The sequence below is a fragment of the Ammodytes marinus genome (assembly GCF_949987685.1).
Source record: "Ammodytes marinus genome assembly, chromosome: 7".
Taxonomy (NCBI): domain Eukaryota; kingdom Metazoa; phylum Chordata; class Actinopteri; order Uranoscopiformes; family Ammodytidae; genus Ammodytes; species Ammodytes marinus.
The window spans coordinates 28,841,447-28,861,781 of record NC_137211.1 but is presented as its reverse complement, the minus strand read 5'-3'; the positions used below and the strand labels follow the sequence as shown (position 1 = coordinate 28,861,781).

General features: G+C 39.1%; 1 protein-coding gene across 1 annotated transcript in view; it reads right to left on the bottom strand.

Moving 5' to 3' along the window:
* Positions 1-15,065: 15,065 nt before the first annotated feature.
* Positions 15,066-20,335, bottom strand: part of ajap1 (adherens junctions associated protein 1) — a gene marked incomplete at both ends in the record, with an annotated part of 47,624 nt that continues 42,354 nt past the window's right edge. The window contains 3 exons of the mRNA XM_080030555.1: positions 15,066-15,138; positions 17,764-18,006; positions 18,430-18,517. Coding sequence (XP_079886681.1) covers positions 15,066-15,138; positions 17,764-18,006; positions 18,430-18,517 — 404 coding nt within the window. The remainder of the gene's footprint in view (positions 15,139-17,763; positions 18,007-18,429; positions 18,518-20,335) is intronic.

The following is a 20,335-nucleotide window of genomic DNA, read 5'->3' as shown; positions in this document are numbered from 1 at the left end:
CGATGGCTTTTATGCACACGCTCCACCCAGAGTGAACACGCTCAGAGTTGATTAACCCAACGCTGATCCACTGTTCTGTAACCGAAAACCCAGAGTTGCTTATCAACCCTGCGCTCTGAGTTAACCAACTCAGAGCGTATGATTAAACCCAGAGTATGTAAAACCAGCTACCTGAAACAGGCCCCAGGACTAGACTCACCTACAACCATAACACTAAGACAAAGAACAATGAAACACAAGGACTTAAATACGCACGACAGGGTAGGCAACGAGGAACAGGTGGAACACATTAGGGCGGGGCCAGTAATCACACAGGAGGGAAACCTGACAGGACATGGGGAGAAACAAGACAGACATACCAAAATAAAACAGGAAACACAGCGAAACCACCACAACAAGACAAGAACAGACAGATCATGACAGAGAGTCATATTTAAACCAAAATCAATTAACTGAGCGAGTGGGGATGAATGACGCATAGGTCAAATCCAGAACAGTTTTTGGTCTATTTTGTGTGGTGGTGGTGGTGGTCATCATTTCTGTTGGTAAGATACAGAACAACTTTCTGGTTTGACTTATGCATACTTTCTTTTTTCCTTTTTAAATTTTTTTCTCCATATTTTTCTCATTTCCTGAAAATAGACAAGACAAGTCGGACAAGGCCTAGGCTTAACGTAATACATCTGGTGACATGACTGGGAACAGTAACTGCAGATAAAATAAGGTGTTGGGATAATGTGGGGTGAGTGTATTAGTGTGTGAGTGTGTGTAGGTGTGTGTGTGTGTGTGTGTGTGTGTGTGTGTAGACAACAATAACAATAAAATAATATATTTAAATCCTCTCCAACATACGACCAGACCCAACACATCATTTATTACAGACAGACAGACGACAACACAAGACTTATTTGGAGATAATTTATTGGGATAATAAGGAAAGAAAAGTAGGATAGGAGAGCAGAGAGAGAGACTCTAGAATAGAGGAGTTTTTGATTAATTTAATTTAATTGATTACCTTTTTGAGTGTATTTATTTATTTTCTATTATCATCTTTAAGTGTTTATTTATTTTACGTCGGTTTATCCAGCCTTTAAATTACTTTTTTTATTTACATAGCTATATGTATGTATTTATCTTAGTCTATTTCTTTCTCTGTTATTGGTACTACATATTTTTACTTTTACTGGTATTTTAACTATTTATCAAGTTATTTTAATTATTTTAAAATGAGTTATTGTTTAACAAATTGTTAATGCGCTTTTAAGAAAAAGGCAGTAATTCACATTTAAAGCTAAGGGTTAAAGGTTTCACATGGTTATTATTTAAAGGTGGGGTAAGCGATTCTGAGTATGTTTGTTGATAAAATCCTGTTTAGTAAAATCAGTGAATGTCTCCTCACAATCTAGTTCCTGTTCGCACTGTGAGTGTGCTGGAAAAAAGAGGAATGTTTACAAAGCCTAGGCTGTGTATTAACACCAGATTTGTTTATGAGCGCACTCACAGTCCGGACAATAAGCAGTTTGTGAGGAGATATTCAAGAATTTGACATAAACTGATTTTGTCAACAAACATTCTCCAGACTTGCTTACCCCAATGTTAAATGTCTTCTACAGAGGCTAAGAAATTGTATAATTCATCATATCTTTTAATGACATTTTTTTATTGATTTTTAAGAAATTCCTCATGGATTATAGGCCAAAGACAGGGATTTAAAGTTTAAGCCAATGGTTTAAGCTTTTAAATGTTTGTTTCATTGGTCTATCTGTTACAGAGGCTGAGGAATAAAGAATTTAGTAAACGATGACATTCTGAGTTGTTTTTCAGAAAAAAAACTCAGGTTTTGGTAGGCTGTTTTGAAACAATGCTCAGGTTTTTGAGGCTGTTTCAGCAGTCACAGCAGCAGGAAAGCAGAAAAAATGGATTCTTCTTAGTAGAGATGGAGTTTTGGTCTGACCATCGTGATTCTCAGCTGAAGACTTGTTGTTTTTCTTCTTGCCCTTTTTAGAAAAATAGGAAATAAAACAACAAAGTAAGTAAGAAGATAAAAAAAAAGTAAACCTGTGTAGTTCAACCTGAAGATAACGCAACTCTTTGGAGGTCATCACAATGTTTGTAGGGCTTAAATGGCGCAAGGTAACGGCTGTACTGTACTGTACTGTACTGTACTGTACTGTACTGTACTCTACTCGTCTTTTTTGTTTTTCAACTATGTATAAGTACCTGGTACTTTTTTGGGACATTTTCTGTCAAGGTTCCAAAAAAGTAGGTACCAGGTACTCAGACCAGATTTGTCAGAGCGTCATCAGTGGGCAGCTCCCTATCCTGCAAAACAAACAGCAAACACAATGCTACTGTAGCGGTCTCAGTGTTTGAGCTATCTCCAGTTTTTGTACTACTTTCTCAGCAAGGTGCTCAGCAAGGTACAGCTGTTCCTCACCCTTGTGGCCAACAAAGCAACTCTACCAGCAACTATTCGAAGAGATGGCGGATCACATGTATGTTGGTGAACCTTACATGTTCAAAAAATAAATCTTAACAATAAGCCAGCCTGCTATGACACGACACTTTTCTTTGAGTGGTAAATGACCCAACGTTACTCTTTCTATTATATATTACATTTCTTTCTATCCGGTCTAGTCCATTTGCTTCCATACCTTGCAGAAGATCCTGAAGATTCTGTGTTTCTCTGCCTTCTTATTGAGGTCCTCCGCTGTCCAATCATCACTCAGACTATTAGTCTCAGACTGGCATGGACTCTCCCACTTAAAGGAGTGCACAGAGCAGGTGTCTGATTTGGTTGGATTGCTGAGAGGTTTCTTCTCGTCCCTAACCGGCTGGACCTTAGGTTTACGGAAGCAACTCCACCAATGTGACTTCCTCTGGTCAACTTTGATACATTTTTCACCAGTCGATCCGTCACCTTTCTTGCCACTTTTTGAATAATTGTTCTTTAAGGGAGACTCTGCAGGCATAAAACATCATTTGTTCAAGTAATGGTCACATGTCTTCCTCCATAATAGTATAAATCAAAGGTCCAAAATGTACATTTTGGTGTTTATTTGATTAAACCTTCTTGGTTTGGGTCTGTATATTACTGCTATACAACCATCATCTTAAGTACTTACATCCACTAAACGTGATGTAGGTTTGTTCATTTGTTCTTAATTGTATGAATTATGATACATTTTCTTCTTAAAACATCCCGAACGTGCATATTTCATAATTAGCTTCATGATGATATCTATAAGTTGAAAAAGTTACCATATTCACCTGTTGTGTCCCGCCTTAAACCACCAATGCATGTGACGATGGATTTCATCCCCTTGATGATGTCTGCCAACATCTCCTTGCATGCTGTGCAGCTTGAGAATTGGCAGCAGGTAGACGATGCTCCTTTGAGTGATGCTTGAATCGTCTCAGATATGACCGAATTTACTTCATCTGTGACTGATTCTATAATGGCCTCTCTGTATCTGGGAGCTATTCTGACCGATGTGTCGGCTCTTGCAACGTCACAGAAAGCCCTGCCAAAGGAGCCTCTCAAACTATGTTGGATGTTCTCTTCAGAAATATTTAACTTATCCCGAAGACATTCTGAAGGAGACTTCAGTCCAACCAGCTTCGCCCCACCACACCCCTGGGAAGAGTTGGAACTCCTCAAAGTGTTGATTGAAGATAACAGATTATCCGTGATCTTTCCGATGACGACACTCATGACCTGAGTCAACATATAGGTCATCATCACCTTCACATCCATGTTGTACAGATCTCTGTTTAGGTCCATTCGCTGCCTTCATAAGAAAGAAAATGTTTTAACAAAAGGTTAAACACCTAAACGAAAATGTACACAAATGGCATTCCAACACGTTGCCGTTCCCATTTTATTTAATGTTGCTACAAGGAGCTCTCAGTTGTTGTTGATTTTAGCGCCCCCTTTGGACAAAAGCGGAATTTTGTATAGGACACCAGGGCCTTAGCTAGGCTTTAGTATTTGACGTGTTGGGAATGAGAACTTGTTGGGCACTCAAGCGTTTGCAGGAATTTTTGTAAGAAAATTAAATAACCTACTTCTCAGTAAGGCAGCCAAAGAATCCCTCAATGATGGTGTAGAAGGAACTTGTCAGGCCGGAGAACTGGTCTACTTCTACTGCTCCATTGGTTTCTCCCATTCCTTCACCATGTGTGTATCCTCTGTACAGGATCAGGTCTCTGCAATGCTCTGCTGGTGGTAAAAAGCTTGTGAGGTCCTCATCCTCAACATCCACCAGTACCAGAGTGTCAGGGGTCAGGTCTGCTGCTCCAGCAGGCTTATTGGTGCCAACTGAAGCGGTAAGAGACATCTCTTTTCGACTTAGTGTCTCATTAAGATCAGCTGCCATGTGGTCCTGTGAAGCATCAATATCATCGTCTTCATTGTCTTCTTTGCTGATGACACTGATTTGTATTGCTCCAGATTGGAATAGCGTCTGAAAACAGTGGCAAGATAATAAAACAATAATTTAGAATGGTTTGATAACGAGTTATCAATAAATGTTTGTTAGAAGAAGTTCATGATATTAGGTAATTGGCATAACAATAAATAAAATAAAAGTTACAATACATAATATTCCAAGAATGTTCCAAATGCCTTTGTTTTTCATTCAATTCTTTCTATGTGTCCTCCTGATAGAAAACTGTTAAATACAACACGACTACTCACTTTGCGATCCTTCTCTTGTGGAGATAAGCCAGTGGGAGACAAAGTTGCCGGAACTGTGATGTCATCATGATCACCACATTCAACCAATTCCAGAGCGTTATAGTTCGGCTCTGCTTTGGTTGCATCCCCACTGAAGCTCATTGAGACGCAGGGAGATGTACGTGAAGGACATGGAGAGACGGCTATATAGACAGTCTGGACCAAATGATGTTCTGCTTTCAGCTGGACCTTTTCCTTCAGGTCGTCGGTGTCAGTAGCAGCCCAGTCCAGCGTCTCTACGGCGGGCATGTTGGCGATCTCACGGATCTGTGAGGCGGTCGAAGAAGAAGAAATTCATGATATTAGGTAATTGGCATAACAATAAATGAAATAAAAGTTACGATAGATAATATTCCAAGAATGTTCCAAATGCCTTTGTTTTTCATTCAATTCTTTCTATGTGTCTTCCTGATAGAAAACTGTTAAATACAACATGACTACTCACTTTGCGATCCTCCTCTAGTGGAGATAAGCCAGTGGGAGACAAAGTTGCCGGAACTGTGATGTGATCATGGTCACCACTTTCAACCAATTCCAGAGCGTTATAGTTCGGCTCTGCTTTGGTTGCATCCCCACTGAAGCTCATTGAGACGCAGGGAGATGTCCGTGAGGGACATGGAGAGACGGCTATATAGACAGTCTGGACCAAATGATGTTCTGCTTTCAGCTGGACCTTTTCCTTCAGGTCGTCGGTGTCAGTAGCAGCCCAGTCCAGCGTCTCTACGGCGGGCATGTTGGCGATCTCACGGATCTTTGAGGCGGTCGAAGAAGAAGAAGAGATCGAAATCTTACTTCCATGGCTGGAGGGTCTAGAGGTTGACCCGCTCTCATTAAAGAGTTCTGCCTCATTCTCTAGAGGGCTTTGAGGGTCCGGTGAAGTTTCAATGTCTTCATCCTCCTCCATGATGGTGCTTAACCTCTTGGTATAATAGTGATCTGGTGTGAAGTCAAAATCTTCGTCATCATCATAATCATATGCCACCTCCAGAGCGTCAAAGTACAGCTCGTCCCTGGTTGTCTTGTCATCGGTCTCCCAGGACTTTGAGCCGGCCGAGGAAGAAGAGGTGACGGACCTCTCACTTTCCCCACTGGAGGGTCTTGAGTCCCAGAAGACCTCGTCGTTTTCTGCCTCATCCTCCATTTCGTATGGATACAGAGGACTTGGAGTGAGATATTTAATCTGTTTGTAAAAAAGTGGCAAAGTGTTAGATGTACTTTTCACACTTCATATGATCGAACAAACAACAACGTGAATATTATATATAAGTATCGGGATATATTATTGAGACAAATAGCCCCAAAAGTTGAATGTGCTCAAATTGAATAAAATGCCTTGTTTTGCAAAATAGCCCCATCATGCCTTATATGATTATATAATTTGATCATTAATAATAATTTGATTATATTTATTGATGCAGTTAAATGTAAGCTGTATTTTAATATTGTAGGCCGTTGAGGTGAAGGTAATGGGTAACTGCTTCATAAGTTGGGTGGTTTAAACTAAAACGATGCACCTGATCTGTATGTAAACTCTTATTCTGAAAAGTACATAGCTGTGAAATCTTACATTTAGTGTAGTGGAAGTATTAAGTACAATAAAATGGAATAACTCAAGTAAGAAACAAGAACCTCAAATTGTACTTAAGTATAGCACTTGTACAAGTAAAGTAAAATGAGTTAGTCTGTTGATGAATATTATACCTCTGTGTGTTGAGACATCTTTGGCTTCATGTTCTTCAATGTCTCTCTTCGTATTGACTGATTGTCTTCAGTTGAAGTGATAAGTTGGGAACTTGTGGTTTATGTGGCTTGTCAGTTCAGAGCCTAGGACTAGAATGAGGTTTTTCCACACTAATGGAACAGTCGTGACAATTAAGAGTTCTGTTCTTTAATATGCCAGGTTCTAATTGTGTGTTCCATTCTAAATGTCTGTTCTTTTCTTCTCTCTTGTGTGTGTGTGTGTGTGTGTGTGTGTGTGTGTGTGTGTGTGTGTGTGTGTGTGTGTGTGTGTGTGTTCTAAAATACAAAACACTCTGTGCACTTGTCTTCCTATTCTAGTGAGGACCCTCATTAACATTATACATTCCCTAACCCCTTACTCCACCCATACCCCACCCCTATCCCAATTCTTAAAACCAAGTCTTTGAGAGGACATATTGTGAAAAAAAAAAATCTGAACTTCACCCACTATAGTGTACACCAATGTCACAACCCCTACTGTTTGTTGCTGCCCGGCGGGGAGCAATTGGAGGATTGGTTTAAGCTATCTATTGAGGGAGGACATACCGCAACTACTTTCTTATTTTATTTTTTGTGTTTAATTGCCCGTTTCTGACATTTTGGTGTTTTGTTTGTGTGATGTAACCTTATTCCCATATCTCAGCAGTTATCTCTGTTTGTGTAAAGCTAGTTCTGATCAGAATAATGGCTTAAAATATCAAAATGAAACATAACAAAAATGAAAGAAATTGAATTTTACATTAAATCCATGCACTTGTGCAGAATGTCACCATGACTTTATAACAATATTTTTTTTCCGAATCACATCCCAAAATAGTGTTTGCCCTTGAGCGTGACTGTCTGTCTCTTTTTTTTAAAGAATGTGGTTGTGAAAAGCCTGTACGTATTAAGAGTTAGTGAGATAACAATTGAGTGTTCTTTTGAAAGCAGTTTTATTATCTGAGAACTCCATAATAAATGATCAGCATATATGCAATAGTAGGTCCATTAACTATTTATCTAGCATAAGGATTTGTCCCCACCGGTAACATTTGGTTTCTCTCTATGCTAAGGATGATACTTCATTAAAGGATACATGAAGAGTCATATAACATAGAACAATATTATAGTTGAATATTGTTGGATGAACATTTGGAATATTTTGCCCATCGTGTCTTGTTTATATTCAAAATGATAAATGGACTTCCCACTCCCTTGGTGTTAGAGGAACCAAGTGTTGCACTGTGTAAATGCCAGCGGATGATAAAGCTCCCCATAGTTCTGGTCTCATTTGTTAGCTGTGATAATATGTATTAAATTTAATGAGGTAATAATTAATTGATTCAAATTCCACAAATGGATCAAGAACCCAACTTGAATTCACATTCACGTCTTGGCTCATTCCAAGAAAAAACTCCCCGGAGCACACACGCCCATTTTGTTTTACATTTTATTAATAGCAACATCAGAGTACTAAATGTACAGAGGACGAGTCCAATGAGAATCAGCATTTACAGTGCTTGCAAATACAGAGCTTAGTAGTACAAGAGTAATCAAATCAAAGTCACCTGGAAATCGAAACGTTTACCAATAACTACAAAAGGAATATGGTGTGGTTCATAAGACACAAAATAAAAGTTATACAACATTTAGCCGTCACAGAGACAGACTGGAGTCCCTTTTGTGGAGGTGTGTTGTGTGCGCATGTGTGTGTATGTGTGTTTGTGTGTGTGTTTGTGTATGTGTGTCTGTATATACTATAGTCATAGGTCTTATACAAAAGTTAACAGAGGTACTCATTGATATATTAAACACAAATATAAAACGTTTTTAAGAGTCACAAAGTACAAACTCTTTCATTTTTATGGCGACAACACAACTCGAGTCAGCTTCCTTCATGGTGGATAGTATGGATAGTGATTGTAAGTCAGCTTCGATGAACAAACCACTGTGTGCCCTAAGTGCCCCCCCGCCCCACCCCGATTAAACAAGACAAAAATCCTATACAACTGTCCTGCCATTGGAAATTGAAACTGTGGATCTGATATTCATGGTTTTGTACGAACACTCTCCTCCACTCAATTAAACATCACAGATCTATAGTTTCCTGTTATCCCCAAATGTTCTTGCCGTGTCACCCATTCCAGGCCTACACTTAACTCTGAAGGCATTGAGAGTCAAAGGCCCACTATGCAAAGCTATGCTGATGCTGCAAAGGCATGGGTCATTCATGAAACTAGTTTTCGTCTAGCCAAGGTGATGAGGGGAGACGTGAGTTGTTGCAAAAAAAGTGTTCCTCTTTTGATGTTTTTTTTTTCTCATCTCATTGTTTTTGACTGTACTGATGGGCACTGACAGTGACAGTGCCTTAGCTCTTGTACATAGAAAAGTTAAAAACATGACCCCAGAGGAGAGTCTGGGCCCACCCGCCATCACATACAGTAAGCGCACAGTGCGTGATATTGTGAAATGATTAGGAGAAGCAGAGCGAGAAGATACAGTTTTATGACAGCTAGAAAATCGATTAAGGAAGATAAAGTCTATTAAGATAAATGTTTTTTTTTTATAGATTGAGTTTAACTTTTCATTGCTAATGTTTGTGGGTGGCACTTTACAATAGGGGTACATCTATTAACTGTCAGTTAATGCCTTAGTTAATGCTTCATAATTTGACAAGTTAATGCTTATTAAACAGCATCAACTATCGGTTAATAACTGCTTAAAAAAGCATTAGTAAACTAAACATAGTTAATGCTTAACCATGCATTAACAACGTGTTAACTCACCGTTAATAGTGTTTACTAAGCAGGAACTAGTAGTTAACTAACTAATGTACCCTAATTATTGTAAAGTATTACCTCTTTGCCAAATGTGCCTCTTTGCCTTAATTGTTCTTGCTTTGTCTCACCTGGCTGTTTAAGCTATTGACCTTTTTTTTAGAAAATTGAAAATCACCAGCATGTCACAATCAATGCCAGCAGCGAAACATATTTCCACGCCAACCAGACACCCAAAGGTCACGATTTTAACAGGATCGATCAAGTGATTATTCTACTCTCGTAAATGCTTTTCAGTGATGCAAAAACTTTGGCCTTGGAGATGTTCAGTCAACAACTGATTCAAAGAAAACAAATGTCTTTAACTTCAAACCAACGTATGTGTGACATGCAAAAAGAGGAAACACAGTCCCTGCAAATAGCTCATCCCTCATTTGGACGGGAGAACCCTTGATGATTGATGGCTTGTTTTGCGCTGAAGGGAGCATATGTTTTGGTGGGGCTTTTATCCGAAGATACACAAGAGCTGCTGCAAACTATTCATTTGTAGGGAAAAGCTATATGTCAAGTCTACGGTGTCTGTTTTGAGATATTTCCACAAGAACCCCCTACACCCTATCATCCCATACCTTTGCCTGCACTACTCTTAGATATTTCCCCCAATCAAATCTGACCAGCGGATAGGAATCATTTAAAACACAACACTCTGTCGTCATCTGTCCTAACATATGAGCTCAAAGGTGAGGAAAGCAGTAAGGCTTTGATTGTACAAAGAGGTCAAAGGAGAAATGCCAATGTTTTCCAGATAGTGTGGCCCGTTTAAAATATACACTGTATTTCATAGCTCGAACCAGGGATGATAAAATGCAAACACGATATTTGATTCTAACTTGAGTAAACTATAAACCCTTATACCCATAGTGAGTATCTCATTCTATGGGGGTACATGGTTGCATTGCTTGCTCCAACGATCTGATCTTTAAGATTTCAAAGTTTTGACATATTAGTCAGGACCGAACATTATTATCTCGGTGTTAAATTTCATCACATTTCAGGGGTTTATTTTTTATTTTTACAATTTTAGGTGTGCACAAACTTGGAAACCGCAAATAGCTTATTTAGTAAAACATTTTACATTATTTTGCAATTCAATTATAATAAATAAGGCCTGAGTTGAAATAAACCATAATTCTCCTTTCAAAACTTTGATAAATGAGTGAACTTATTTTAGCATTTATTGTGTTGAACTCTGCTAGTGGAATGTGTTAACCAGATCAGTATAGCAGATGCATCAAAAAGAAAATGCAGACAAAGAGTATTTAACACACATTTCCCTTTCTTTCTTCAGATTATTCACGGATGCTATTATGAATTCTTTTTTAGCAGTCGATATGGTTCAGTATCTAGTATCCGGGGCAGTTGTACCAATATGTAGCCTACATTATGCAACTGCAAAATGAGAAATATGACAAACGAATGCAACCCAGTCTGGATCAAGTTTAGTTGTTTTTTCTTGGCAGCTACTGTTCGATTTTTTTTTACAGCGTTTTAATTCATGTAATGGGACACTACATCAGAATTAATGTAGAAATGATGTTTAAGGACAGAGAGTCATTGGTTTCCCAGCCAACCGTTGAATAGCCTACAGCAGAACTCAAAGGTTTGATCACGACACCGCTTTATGAACCATTCCACACTTCTCCCTTTCAGACATTCCACTTGGAAAAAAATCGCTCTCTAGTCTCTGAACTATTGCAGCGTCTACTGAAGTATTATACTGGTTTTAGCTTAAGATATAATACACATACTACTGCTTGAAAGTGCAGGTAGGAAGCTTGGCACAAGGTTAGTTTTTGTGTTTTTGAAAGAAATACTTTAGTTACACATGTAAACAAAGACACTATCCCCGACCTATTAGCTGATAACCTTTCTCCCAAAAATTAGGGAGAGGTCTTGAAAAATAGAACACACCTGTACACAAATAGAAGCAAATATATAGAAAATACATTTACACGTGTATAATATACAGTAAGATTTTTGTAACCCCTCGCTGACTATTAAGATAGCACTCTTCATTCAAAAAAATATATGTTATGTCATAGAAGCAACTTCCGCAGCCTGACACACATACACACACACACACACATACATGTGAGGCTGAATTGGTATGGGTCATTCATGAATATAGTGGATTATTTTTGAATGTTGTGAATGGGCAAAAAAGCGTGTGTTTTTTTTTTTTGCACCACAGTGTTTATCCCAGGCTGACTTGGCACCTGGTCCTGAATGGCTCACATGTACAGATACTGATCTCAGGGCTGTTCTTCTGGAATTGTTTAAGGAAGTGAGTACAAGCCTAAAAAAAAACACCGGTGTGAAATGACTGGAGATCCCCCCTGTTGACACGCAATAAAACCTACCTTTTGAAATCTGTACATATTGCTGTCTGCAGCCAAATAATAAATAAAAAAAATGAAAATAGGTCTACAATTTTTAGAATTGTATTTGTGCTTTGTACAAACCCACAGCACATTAAAAAGGTAGATTCATAAGCGTCAGGGCAAAAAAAAAGTTATGTCTGTCTTTCAGAGCTTGAGGTTAATAATCAAATGAAATGGTTGGTACTGAAGAGCTCTCAGGAGAGCTGCATTGTCCTTCCTGACCACAGAGTTCCCTCACCTTGACTTTAACAGATAGTTTAAACCAATTTGGCTGTGGCTGATTGGCTTGTTCTAATCCCATTACTTCAGCCATACACTAAGGGGGTGTTTTGAAGTTGTTGGAAGAACAAAATGTATTTTCGCACCGATTACTTTTGCACAAATTCGGACAATCTAGTTATGCACCCCTGCCAAATTCCTGTCAGTGATAGCTGAGATTGTGATAGGTGAGAGAATTCCCCAGCAACACAGATCATTTAAATGCTGCGGTACACCACTTGGAAGCATTTCTTTCACAGCTTTTTCTTCATTCTTATTAACAAGAAAACTGGGACTAATTTTACGCTCCATTCTTTCGACAACATTGGTGGCCATTTTTCTCGAATTTTCTGACGAAAAGTTCAGATATTTCAGGTTTTAAGAAATAATTTAGCCAAATGGAAGTCATGTGGGGGTTGGATAGGGATATTGATTTGTCATCTTTGTAGTTATGATCAGTTCAACGTCTTTCTGCAAATTATCAAATGAATGGATTTGAATGTGAAGCTCAAATTGAATCTAGTCCACTCTTTTAGTGTTGCATTCAGTTCAGATCTAAAACGTAATCCTTTCCTAAACAGTTGCTGAAACTTGAGACCAACGTTAAGTATGCAAGAGAGCTAGACAGACCTGAGGCAGTATGAATGTCCTGTCCAGCTCCCAGCATTTTCTCTTGTGGCTGTCCTTAAGTCTACACATGAAATGGCTGCAATGGAATTATTTGCAGCTGTGAACCTGCACCAGAAAAAAAACCTTTTTTTCCTCCATTAGGCCAAAACCAGGTACACATTTTTACATAATAAGCAATAAGTTGGATAGATTTGCACCATGTGTGTGTTCAGATGGTTTTTCTTTGTTATAATCTCAGCTCGCTTGGGAAGTATATTAAATTAACAGTGCTGAATCCCAAGTACTTTTGGACCTTCACTGTTAGGGCTGTGGCAGACTCTTCTTCTGTGTAAAAAAATATAGTCAATAACTATTCTGTTTTTAAAATGGCGACCTCTAGAAACGATGTTTTAAAACCAGCTGTTCCGTAAAGCATGTACCGTTTCCTTTTGTTCTTTTCTATCCTCCATCGTCTCTCTTCCCCAACAAATTGAATAGTGCTTTGTATAAATATATTTTACGACTCTTTTGCAACACATTTTTTCTTAAAACTATCTAAAAACATATTCAAATACATTTGTAGCATTTTTTGTGTCTTTCACATTTCTTTGAAAAAAAAGAAGAAAAAAAAACACAATGTGGTTGAGGAGTCGATACAGGGTTAATATAGCGCTCTTTGTTTTTAAGTCCGTTGTCTGTTGTTGTTGGAAACTTCCTTTCTATCCAGGTTGTGGCACATAGTGGCATTATTGGCACATTGTTCAGAAATACAGTTCATCTTCCCCCCACAGCAGCTCCGTGGGTTTCCTTTCGTTTTTTTTTTGTCAATGTCAAGTGTTTTTGGACATCCTTGGACGTCCCTCGGTCTTGTCCCACACACATCCTGTAAATATACCTATATATATATATTATCTATCTAAATGACTGTACGTTTTTCCTGGAAATTACGGAGTGTGGCAGCGTTTTTGGCTGCTCTGCTTGTCATCAGCTAGAAAAATAAATATCTTCACCAGTGTCCCAAAGAGTGATCACACTATTTTACAAAAAGAAATTGTTGTTGTTGTTGTTGTGTGTTTCTTGTCCGAGCAGATCCTGTGGAGATGCAGAGGAGAAAAAAGTCATAATTAGCCCTCGTTATGGCCTGTGGGCATATACTTAAAAACCATTACTGAAACACAGATAGGATTTTTCTAAATTCTTCCTTTCCACTCATGTTAAAGCCTCTGTAAACCTGGTCTAAAATAGTAGATTATCAAAGGCAGGTGTCTCAATAAGCTTTCTTCAAAAAATCTAATCGAAAATAAATGTTCATGAATATTCTAAAACTTCTAGAACATCTGACAGGACTGTGTGGGTGTTGCCGTATCACATGCTCTCCATGGCAACAGTTGTTTTTTTTATAGAACATTCAGGCAGAGCACTGCTGTGATTGGTTCAAAATACTTATTGTGTCATAAGAACCTGAGCATAGCCCGCCTCATTTAAACTGAATTTTCTGGAAGGTCTTTCAAACTTAAATGACCATATCTTTCATTTGGATTGATAAATATGCCTATAACTCTTTTCAGATGCTTTACTATTATGCAACTAACTCCCCACGTTACATAGTTAAAAGGATTCTGTGGATTTGGTTTTACAATTGGTATCCATTCCAGGCCTGAAATACATGCAACTGAGTGCCTTTCTCCAAACCATGATACAAAGGCAATGCTGTATTGAAGTCAGTACAGTAAATACTCACATACACCTAAGCCTAGGAAATACATTAGGTCTGCAGCACAATAATACTAAGGGATCTTATATCCTTTTTAAGACTGCAGTATTGGGAGCAAGCTGTGCAGAGCCATGCTGACTGAGACTAATGTGTGTCCAGACTACACGGCCGGGTGCTGTCCTCTCACTATACACTACCTGCAGGCAAATCTATTCCTTTATATCTGGGTCAATAGCAGACATTACACACTCCCGCCGGGGGCCCCCAGCAACACTGTGGGGGCCAGAGCATGTGTTTAGCTTTCACACTTTTGAATTTCAAATGCGGGCGGGCCAATCTTGGTGTATATTTGCCTTATATTAAAAAAAGATATGTCACAAGATCGAGTGAAAGTGTCTTGATGCACAAAACAATATACCGATGCTGTGAGAATGTGAGAGAGGAGGAAGCCACATAAATATTCATGAACATGTCTGAGATATGAAGAGGAGAGATAATGAATTGGTTAGCATATAGCTTATTAATGCTGATACATACATAATTAATCTCTTATCTCTAACCATAGACCTTCTGATTCTGCCCTGAACCGGATTTCTCAACCCCCCTTTTCCTTTCTCATCGCTGCACTGGAGATGGAGAGGAGCGTAATCATGTCACAAATATCAAACATATGCCAAGTTCCCCTCTTCTATTCCCCCGTGGCGGCTCAGACTATGGGAGACAAAGTGGCACAGTGAACCCACCGGAGTATGAATGCAGGGGAGTCTTCTTTCCACCCACATGGAAGTGAGCAAAGGCCTTCAAGCGCGTCAACACGAGATCTCAAACCATTTCTCTGACACGAAGGCCACGGGAATCAGTTGTCTCTCGGTGGGGGATGGCCTGTGGGATAAAGTGAAAAAGGTTAAGTGGACATATATTAATGAATATGATGCAGTTTGATTAGCGTACATATTAATATTATATTAGTGCTATATTGGTTGTCAATAGTAACCTGAGTAGATTTTTAAGGCGAATTGCTAAGCATGTGAGTAGATAGTTTTCCACAGAACACACCAACCGTAATAATGTCCCCACTTAGCCTCTAGCTCTAGCACCACTGTCACCGCTGTACCATTGGTCAAAGACAAAAACATACAGAGGGACAGAGATGATCGCATTCGGAGACCTCCACTTCTAGCCTGGCAACGCCCGCCCTACGTACTTCGGCTCAATTTTCATTTCCCTCCAGTAGTCAGTCTGGGCCTGTGGTATATTCTTCAGTTTTCTCGGACAGATTTCTGCCGGTCCAATCAGCGAACAGAGGGTGTGGCTCAGAAGCCGGGCGCATGACATACGTCACAACCAAATGTTATGCGATTGGTTGGCAGATCCAGAGTGGCACTGGGCAGATCCAATAGTTCAACAGACACCCGCCTCCAAGTGAGTGAACGTTTGTCAGTTGAGAGATTCCAGACCTTCTGTACAAATCAAATGAAGTACGATGGTCTGGTAGGACCAGGCTACATCACTTCTTGGTGTAGGGAACAATCAATCAGAGATTGTGTTGCTTAAAGGTGCACTAGTTTCACAAGAGGAGGATTCCTTTACATTTGCAGAAGGTAGGGTAGTTTGCAAACCAAATTTTCTCCACATGTAATTCTTTGTATTGAATGATGCTAAGATTATAAATTAAAAAATATTTTTTTTTTGAGAAACCTGGAACCTAATGTAACACTAAAACAACAACAACAACAGTGAAACAGTAACTTTTCAGGAAGCTTTCTAACGTCAAACAGTGTTCCAGGGGTCACATTCCTGTGAGGAAAGTTTGTTCATACAGTTATGAGAATTTGTCTTAACACATTTTAATTTTCTCTGACACATCCAAAGTGACATAGTGCACCTTGTACATAAGAAATTTCATCCGTAAAAATGAAGCCATTCTTCCATGACTTTAATTACATAAATCCAGACTATTTACAGCGGATAAATTATTGCCGCCCTCACCGTCACCATAATGAATCTGTTACAGTATTTGGACACACAGTGTGACCATCTCTGCAGCGTCTATCTATGCCTGTTACTGTTATCCACTCAGGCAGTAAACTCTGTCAGAACTCTACCAAGCGTATTGTCCCACTACAAAAAAATCATTATATATGACAGTTTAAAGAATAAAAGCACAAAATGCCAGGTTTCTATTTCAAACACACCTGCCTTGTCAGTTTATATATTGAAGAGACACATCTTCACCTACAGAGAGGAACAATGAGTGAAATGCAAGGAGGCAATGACTCTCAAATGTGACAAATTGTGCCTCTCTGTTTTAAAGCAGTATAAGACAACATATAATACATGTATATATATATATATATATATACAGTATAAATATATTTATACCTAGATATATTCGTATATATGCCATTTGAAAGGCTGTCCTAAAGATCAGTTAGACAGAAAATGGCAATGTAAAGACCTCCGAATTGCTCAATAAACCTTTAAGACTCATTACATAAATTACACGACACAAATCACTGGTAGATTGAGATCTTTTTACGAGCTTGAGTGTGCCAGGGCCCAGCGCTCAGCCAGGTGTCAGGCAGGCGGACAAGGGATGAGGCAATAGACAACAGCATTTAAGGCAAATCATTCATGTACTAAAGCTTATTCTAGTTCTAGAGTATCAGCACACGCAGGAGGGTGCAGGAAAATCAAGCATTTCATGAAGCAAAAGTAGATTCTCCATAATTGTGCTCTTTTGCGTTTGTCATGTGTCCTTTATATCTTAATATGCAAGTTATTAGAACATTTATCCCCTCGCACCACCAATACTGTCCGGAAATAGATATGATTGCTGAACCAAATGTAAATTGATAGCTCTGCCATTCAGCATGGTTCATTATATTCAGGCCATTAGACTCTAATAACATTAGTGATAATAATTAAGTGTAGTGGCATCACTTTGGAAAAAATGCATAAAGGGACTATGGATTGTCAGTGTTTTGTTTGTTGACAGAAGAATATTAAACATTATTCTGTAACAACTACAGTACAATGTTTCACTCATTATTATTTTTATTCCCATGTACTGTATTCTATTTCATCTATACATTTAATATAACTTGATTTTGCGTTCTACTTTATATTTCTATGGTGCACCTTACGTATATCTACACTTTTAATCTGCACTATGTCCTTTCACTACTGTTGTGTTTATTTGTGTCTGAGGTGTTGCTCTCTTCTCTTGTACATGATATCTTCTATATATTGCATTGTTGAGAGGGAGGCCAGGGATTGGAGCATTTCATTGCCAATAACTGCTGAAAAATGAACCATCTTGAATCTTTTTTTTTTTAAGATTATTTTTTGGGCATTTTTACTTTATTAGACAGAGAACTGACCCGGGCGGGATTTGAACCCAGGTCTGCTGCTGGGCCTTGGCCTGGGGGAAGACGCCCTACCCACTGAGCTAACCACCATGAATCTTGAGTGCTCTAAGCGGTTTTGGGGGGCCAGCCAGCATACCTGTTTCCGTTGTAAGCGGTCTTGTAGACAGGCGTCTGCTGGATCATCTCGTCGGTGTAGATGGGTACGGCGGTGCGCACACACTCGTGGGAGCACTGCATGCCGTCGTTGTAGGCAGTGAAGATGTCCACCTTGCTGGGGACGCGGGCCGGCGTGAAGTCGGTCAGGTTCTGGCAGCTCTCCTCCTGCTGGTGGATCTTGCGCTGGTGGCTATTGTGGCGGCCGTTTCCAGACTGCGCACAGCTACAAAAACACGCACCAAAGACAAGAAAACAAACATAAAATCATACCTGGAACCTTAGGGGCCGTCTTACAAGCATGCAAAGAAATTTCAGGTTAAAAGGTGGAGTCAGCCATCCATCTGGAGAATGCTTGTTGAAAAATGTCATGATTCGCCACCTAAATGTAATGTGTGTGCGCTGACTTTTTTAGCAAACGGGGTCCACCGTATTTAGCAACATGCCTGATTACAAAGCCTAGGCTGTGTATTGATACTGGATTTTTATTTCAGCGCGCACACGCAGTACAAACAGGTATTGAAAAAGTGAAGGGATATTCACAGATTTTGACAAAAAGGAAAACTTGACAACTAAACAAGCATCCACCAGCATCACTGGCTCCACCTTTAACATGTCTCTGAGAGAAAAGTAAAGGAATCTTTCCTACCAGTTTTTAAGGACAAGTGTTGTGATCAAGGCTGCGATAACCATAATGAGAGACACAGTGATTGTGATTATCTGGTGAACGGCCAAACCTGCAAACAAACAAATAAACAAAATGTTAACAAAACTTTGTTTCCTTATATAGTATAACATTTTAATGCTAAAACATTCATGCTGTTTGTTGTAAACTTTGTCCCAGTAAACTTATGAGCCCCAAAGATTCTGGCTTTACACAGATATATGACGTGTTCATGTTCACGATGGTTTAAGGTTCATGGGGAACAATTGGAGGAATACTCCCTAAATCTCCCAATGCATTGCTTGATTGGACAATCTATGAATTATTACACCTGCATCCTGTGAGAACATCTTCTGTGAAACACGTACACACAGTTGGTTTTACACAGATGTACTCCAAAATGTAACGCACGCGCTTCTTGGGCATATAAGCTTGTGTTCTTCTGTTCATTCTTTGTCTCAACCATGTAACACTTGTGATGCATGTTTGACCCCTTGCTCTGCTGTTGCAAGTAAACAATCTACCAGACTTTGAAGATGCCTGACTCAGATGTCTTTATTGAAACACTTGGGTTTTAATAAATGAGCTATTTGAATTTCACTGACACAAACACAAGAGCAGATCAATGTGAGCACTTGTGAAGGTTATGGTTTCAATCCTATTGTTCAAAACAGAGCACGATGCACTTCACCTCTCTTCTGTTTGTCTGTACTGTACAAACCAACTGCATTCTGCCAAGTATCGAGGGCACTTTGCTTACAGAGAAAGGGGGATGACAACCAAGAATACTTTTGCTCTTCAGTAAGTATTGATGACACTGACGCGCACTGCTATTCATAATTTAAGGGCAGTATGAATTATTCCATTACAGTACAACCAGCTGTAATGGATAACCCAAGTCCAACTTTTCTCTCAGTACACTACTTATACAACAAAGTACGACATTTGCGGCACTTGCCTTGTACCTTGTTCAACCATGTACATATCTGGAATAAATTAATTAAGAGAGCACTCCAAATGTTCAGTTGCTCTTGTTTTACTACTTATAGGCATACGTTTGAGTACAATGAACATTTTGGTTTTATAATATAAACTACTGACAACATTTCTACAACAATTGCCATACATTCTTTGTCATTAAGAGCATTTCCATTAAGTAATGTAGAGATGAAGATTTAAGAACAATCCAGACTGGTCTCTTAATTTTTTCCAGAGCTGTATATCACCAGTTTAACAGTGTGTCCACTTCATCAATTTATATTCAGTCAAACTATTACTTTCATTTAAAAATAATTCTAAACATGTATTGTTTTTTTTTACAGTTCAAGACCGTACAATAATCAGGCTATTTAAAGCTGCAATCATTAATATTTGACAACGTGGGGGAGAAGAAGAAGCTGAAAACAGTTAAATATGCTCATATAGAATATCATCATCTTGCAAATGGGGAAAGTTCATTGGGAAAAGTGTTGCCATTTCACACATCGGGCGGCAGTGGTGAAGTGTGTAGGGAGATCGCCTATGGAGTGCAGGGTAGGAGGTTTGATTCCCCGCCTACCCGCCACATGTCGAAATGTCCCTGGGCAAGACACTGAACCCCAAATTGCTCCCGATGGTTCAGAAAGCGCCTTGCATGGCAGCTACTGCCATCGGTGTTTGAGTGTGTATATAAAATGTGTGTTAAGATATGTAAAGCGCTTTGGAAGCACATTGTGAAGCGCCTCGTGACCCTGGTCTGTGAAGGGCGCTCTATAAATAAAACTTACTTACAAGAAGTTCAAGAAGTTCCAAAAAAAACACATCAAAGGATTTATTTGGAGTAATGTCTCTTGTGAATATATTTTTTGTAAGTTTTAAAAGAGGGGAACTGCAATTCTGGTGATTATTTCTG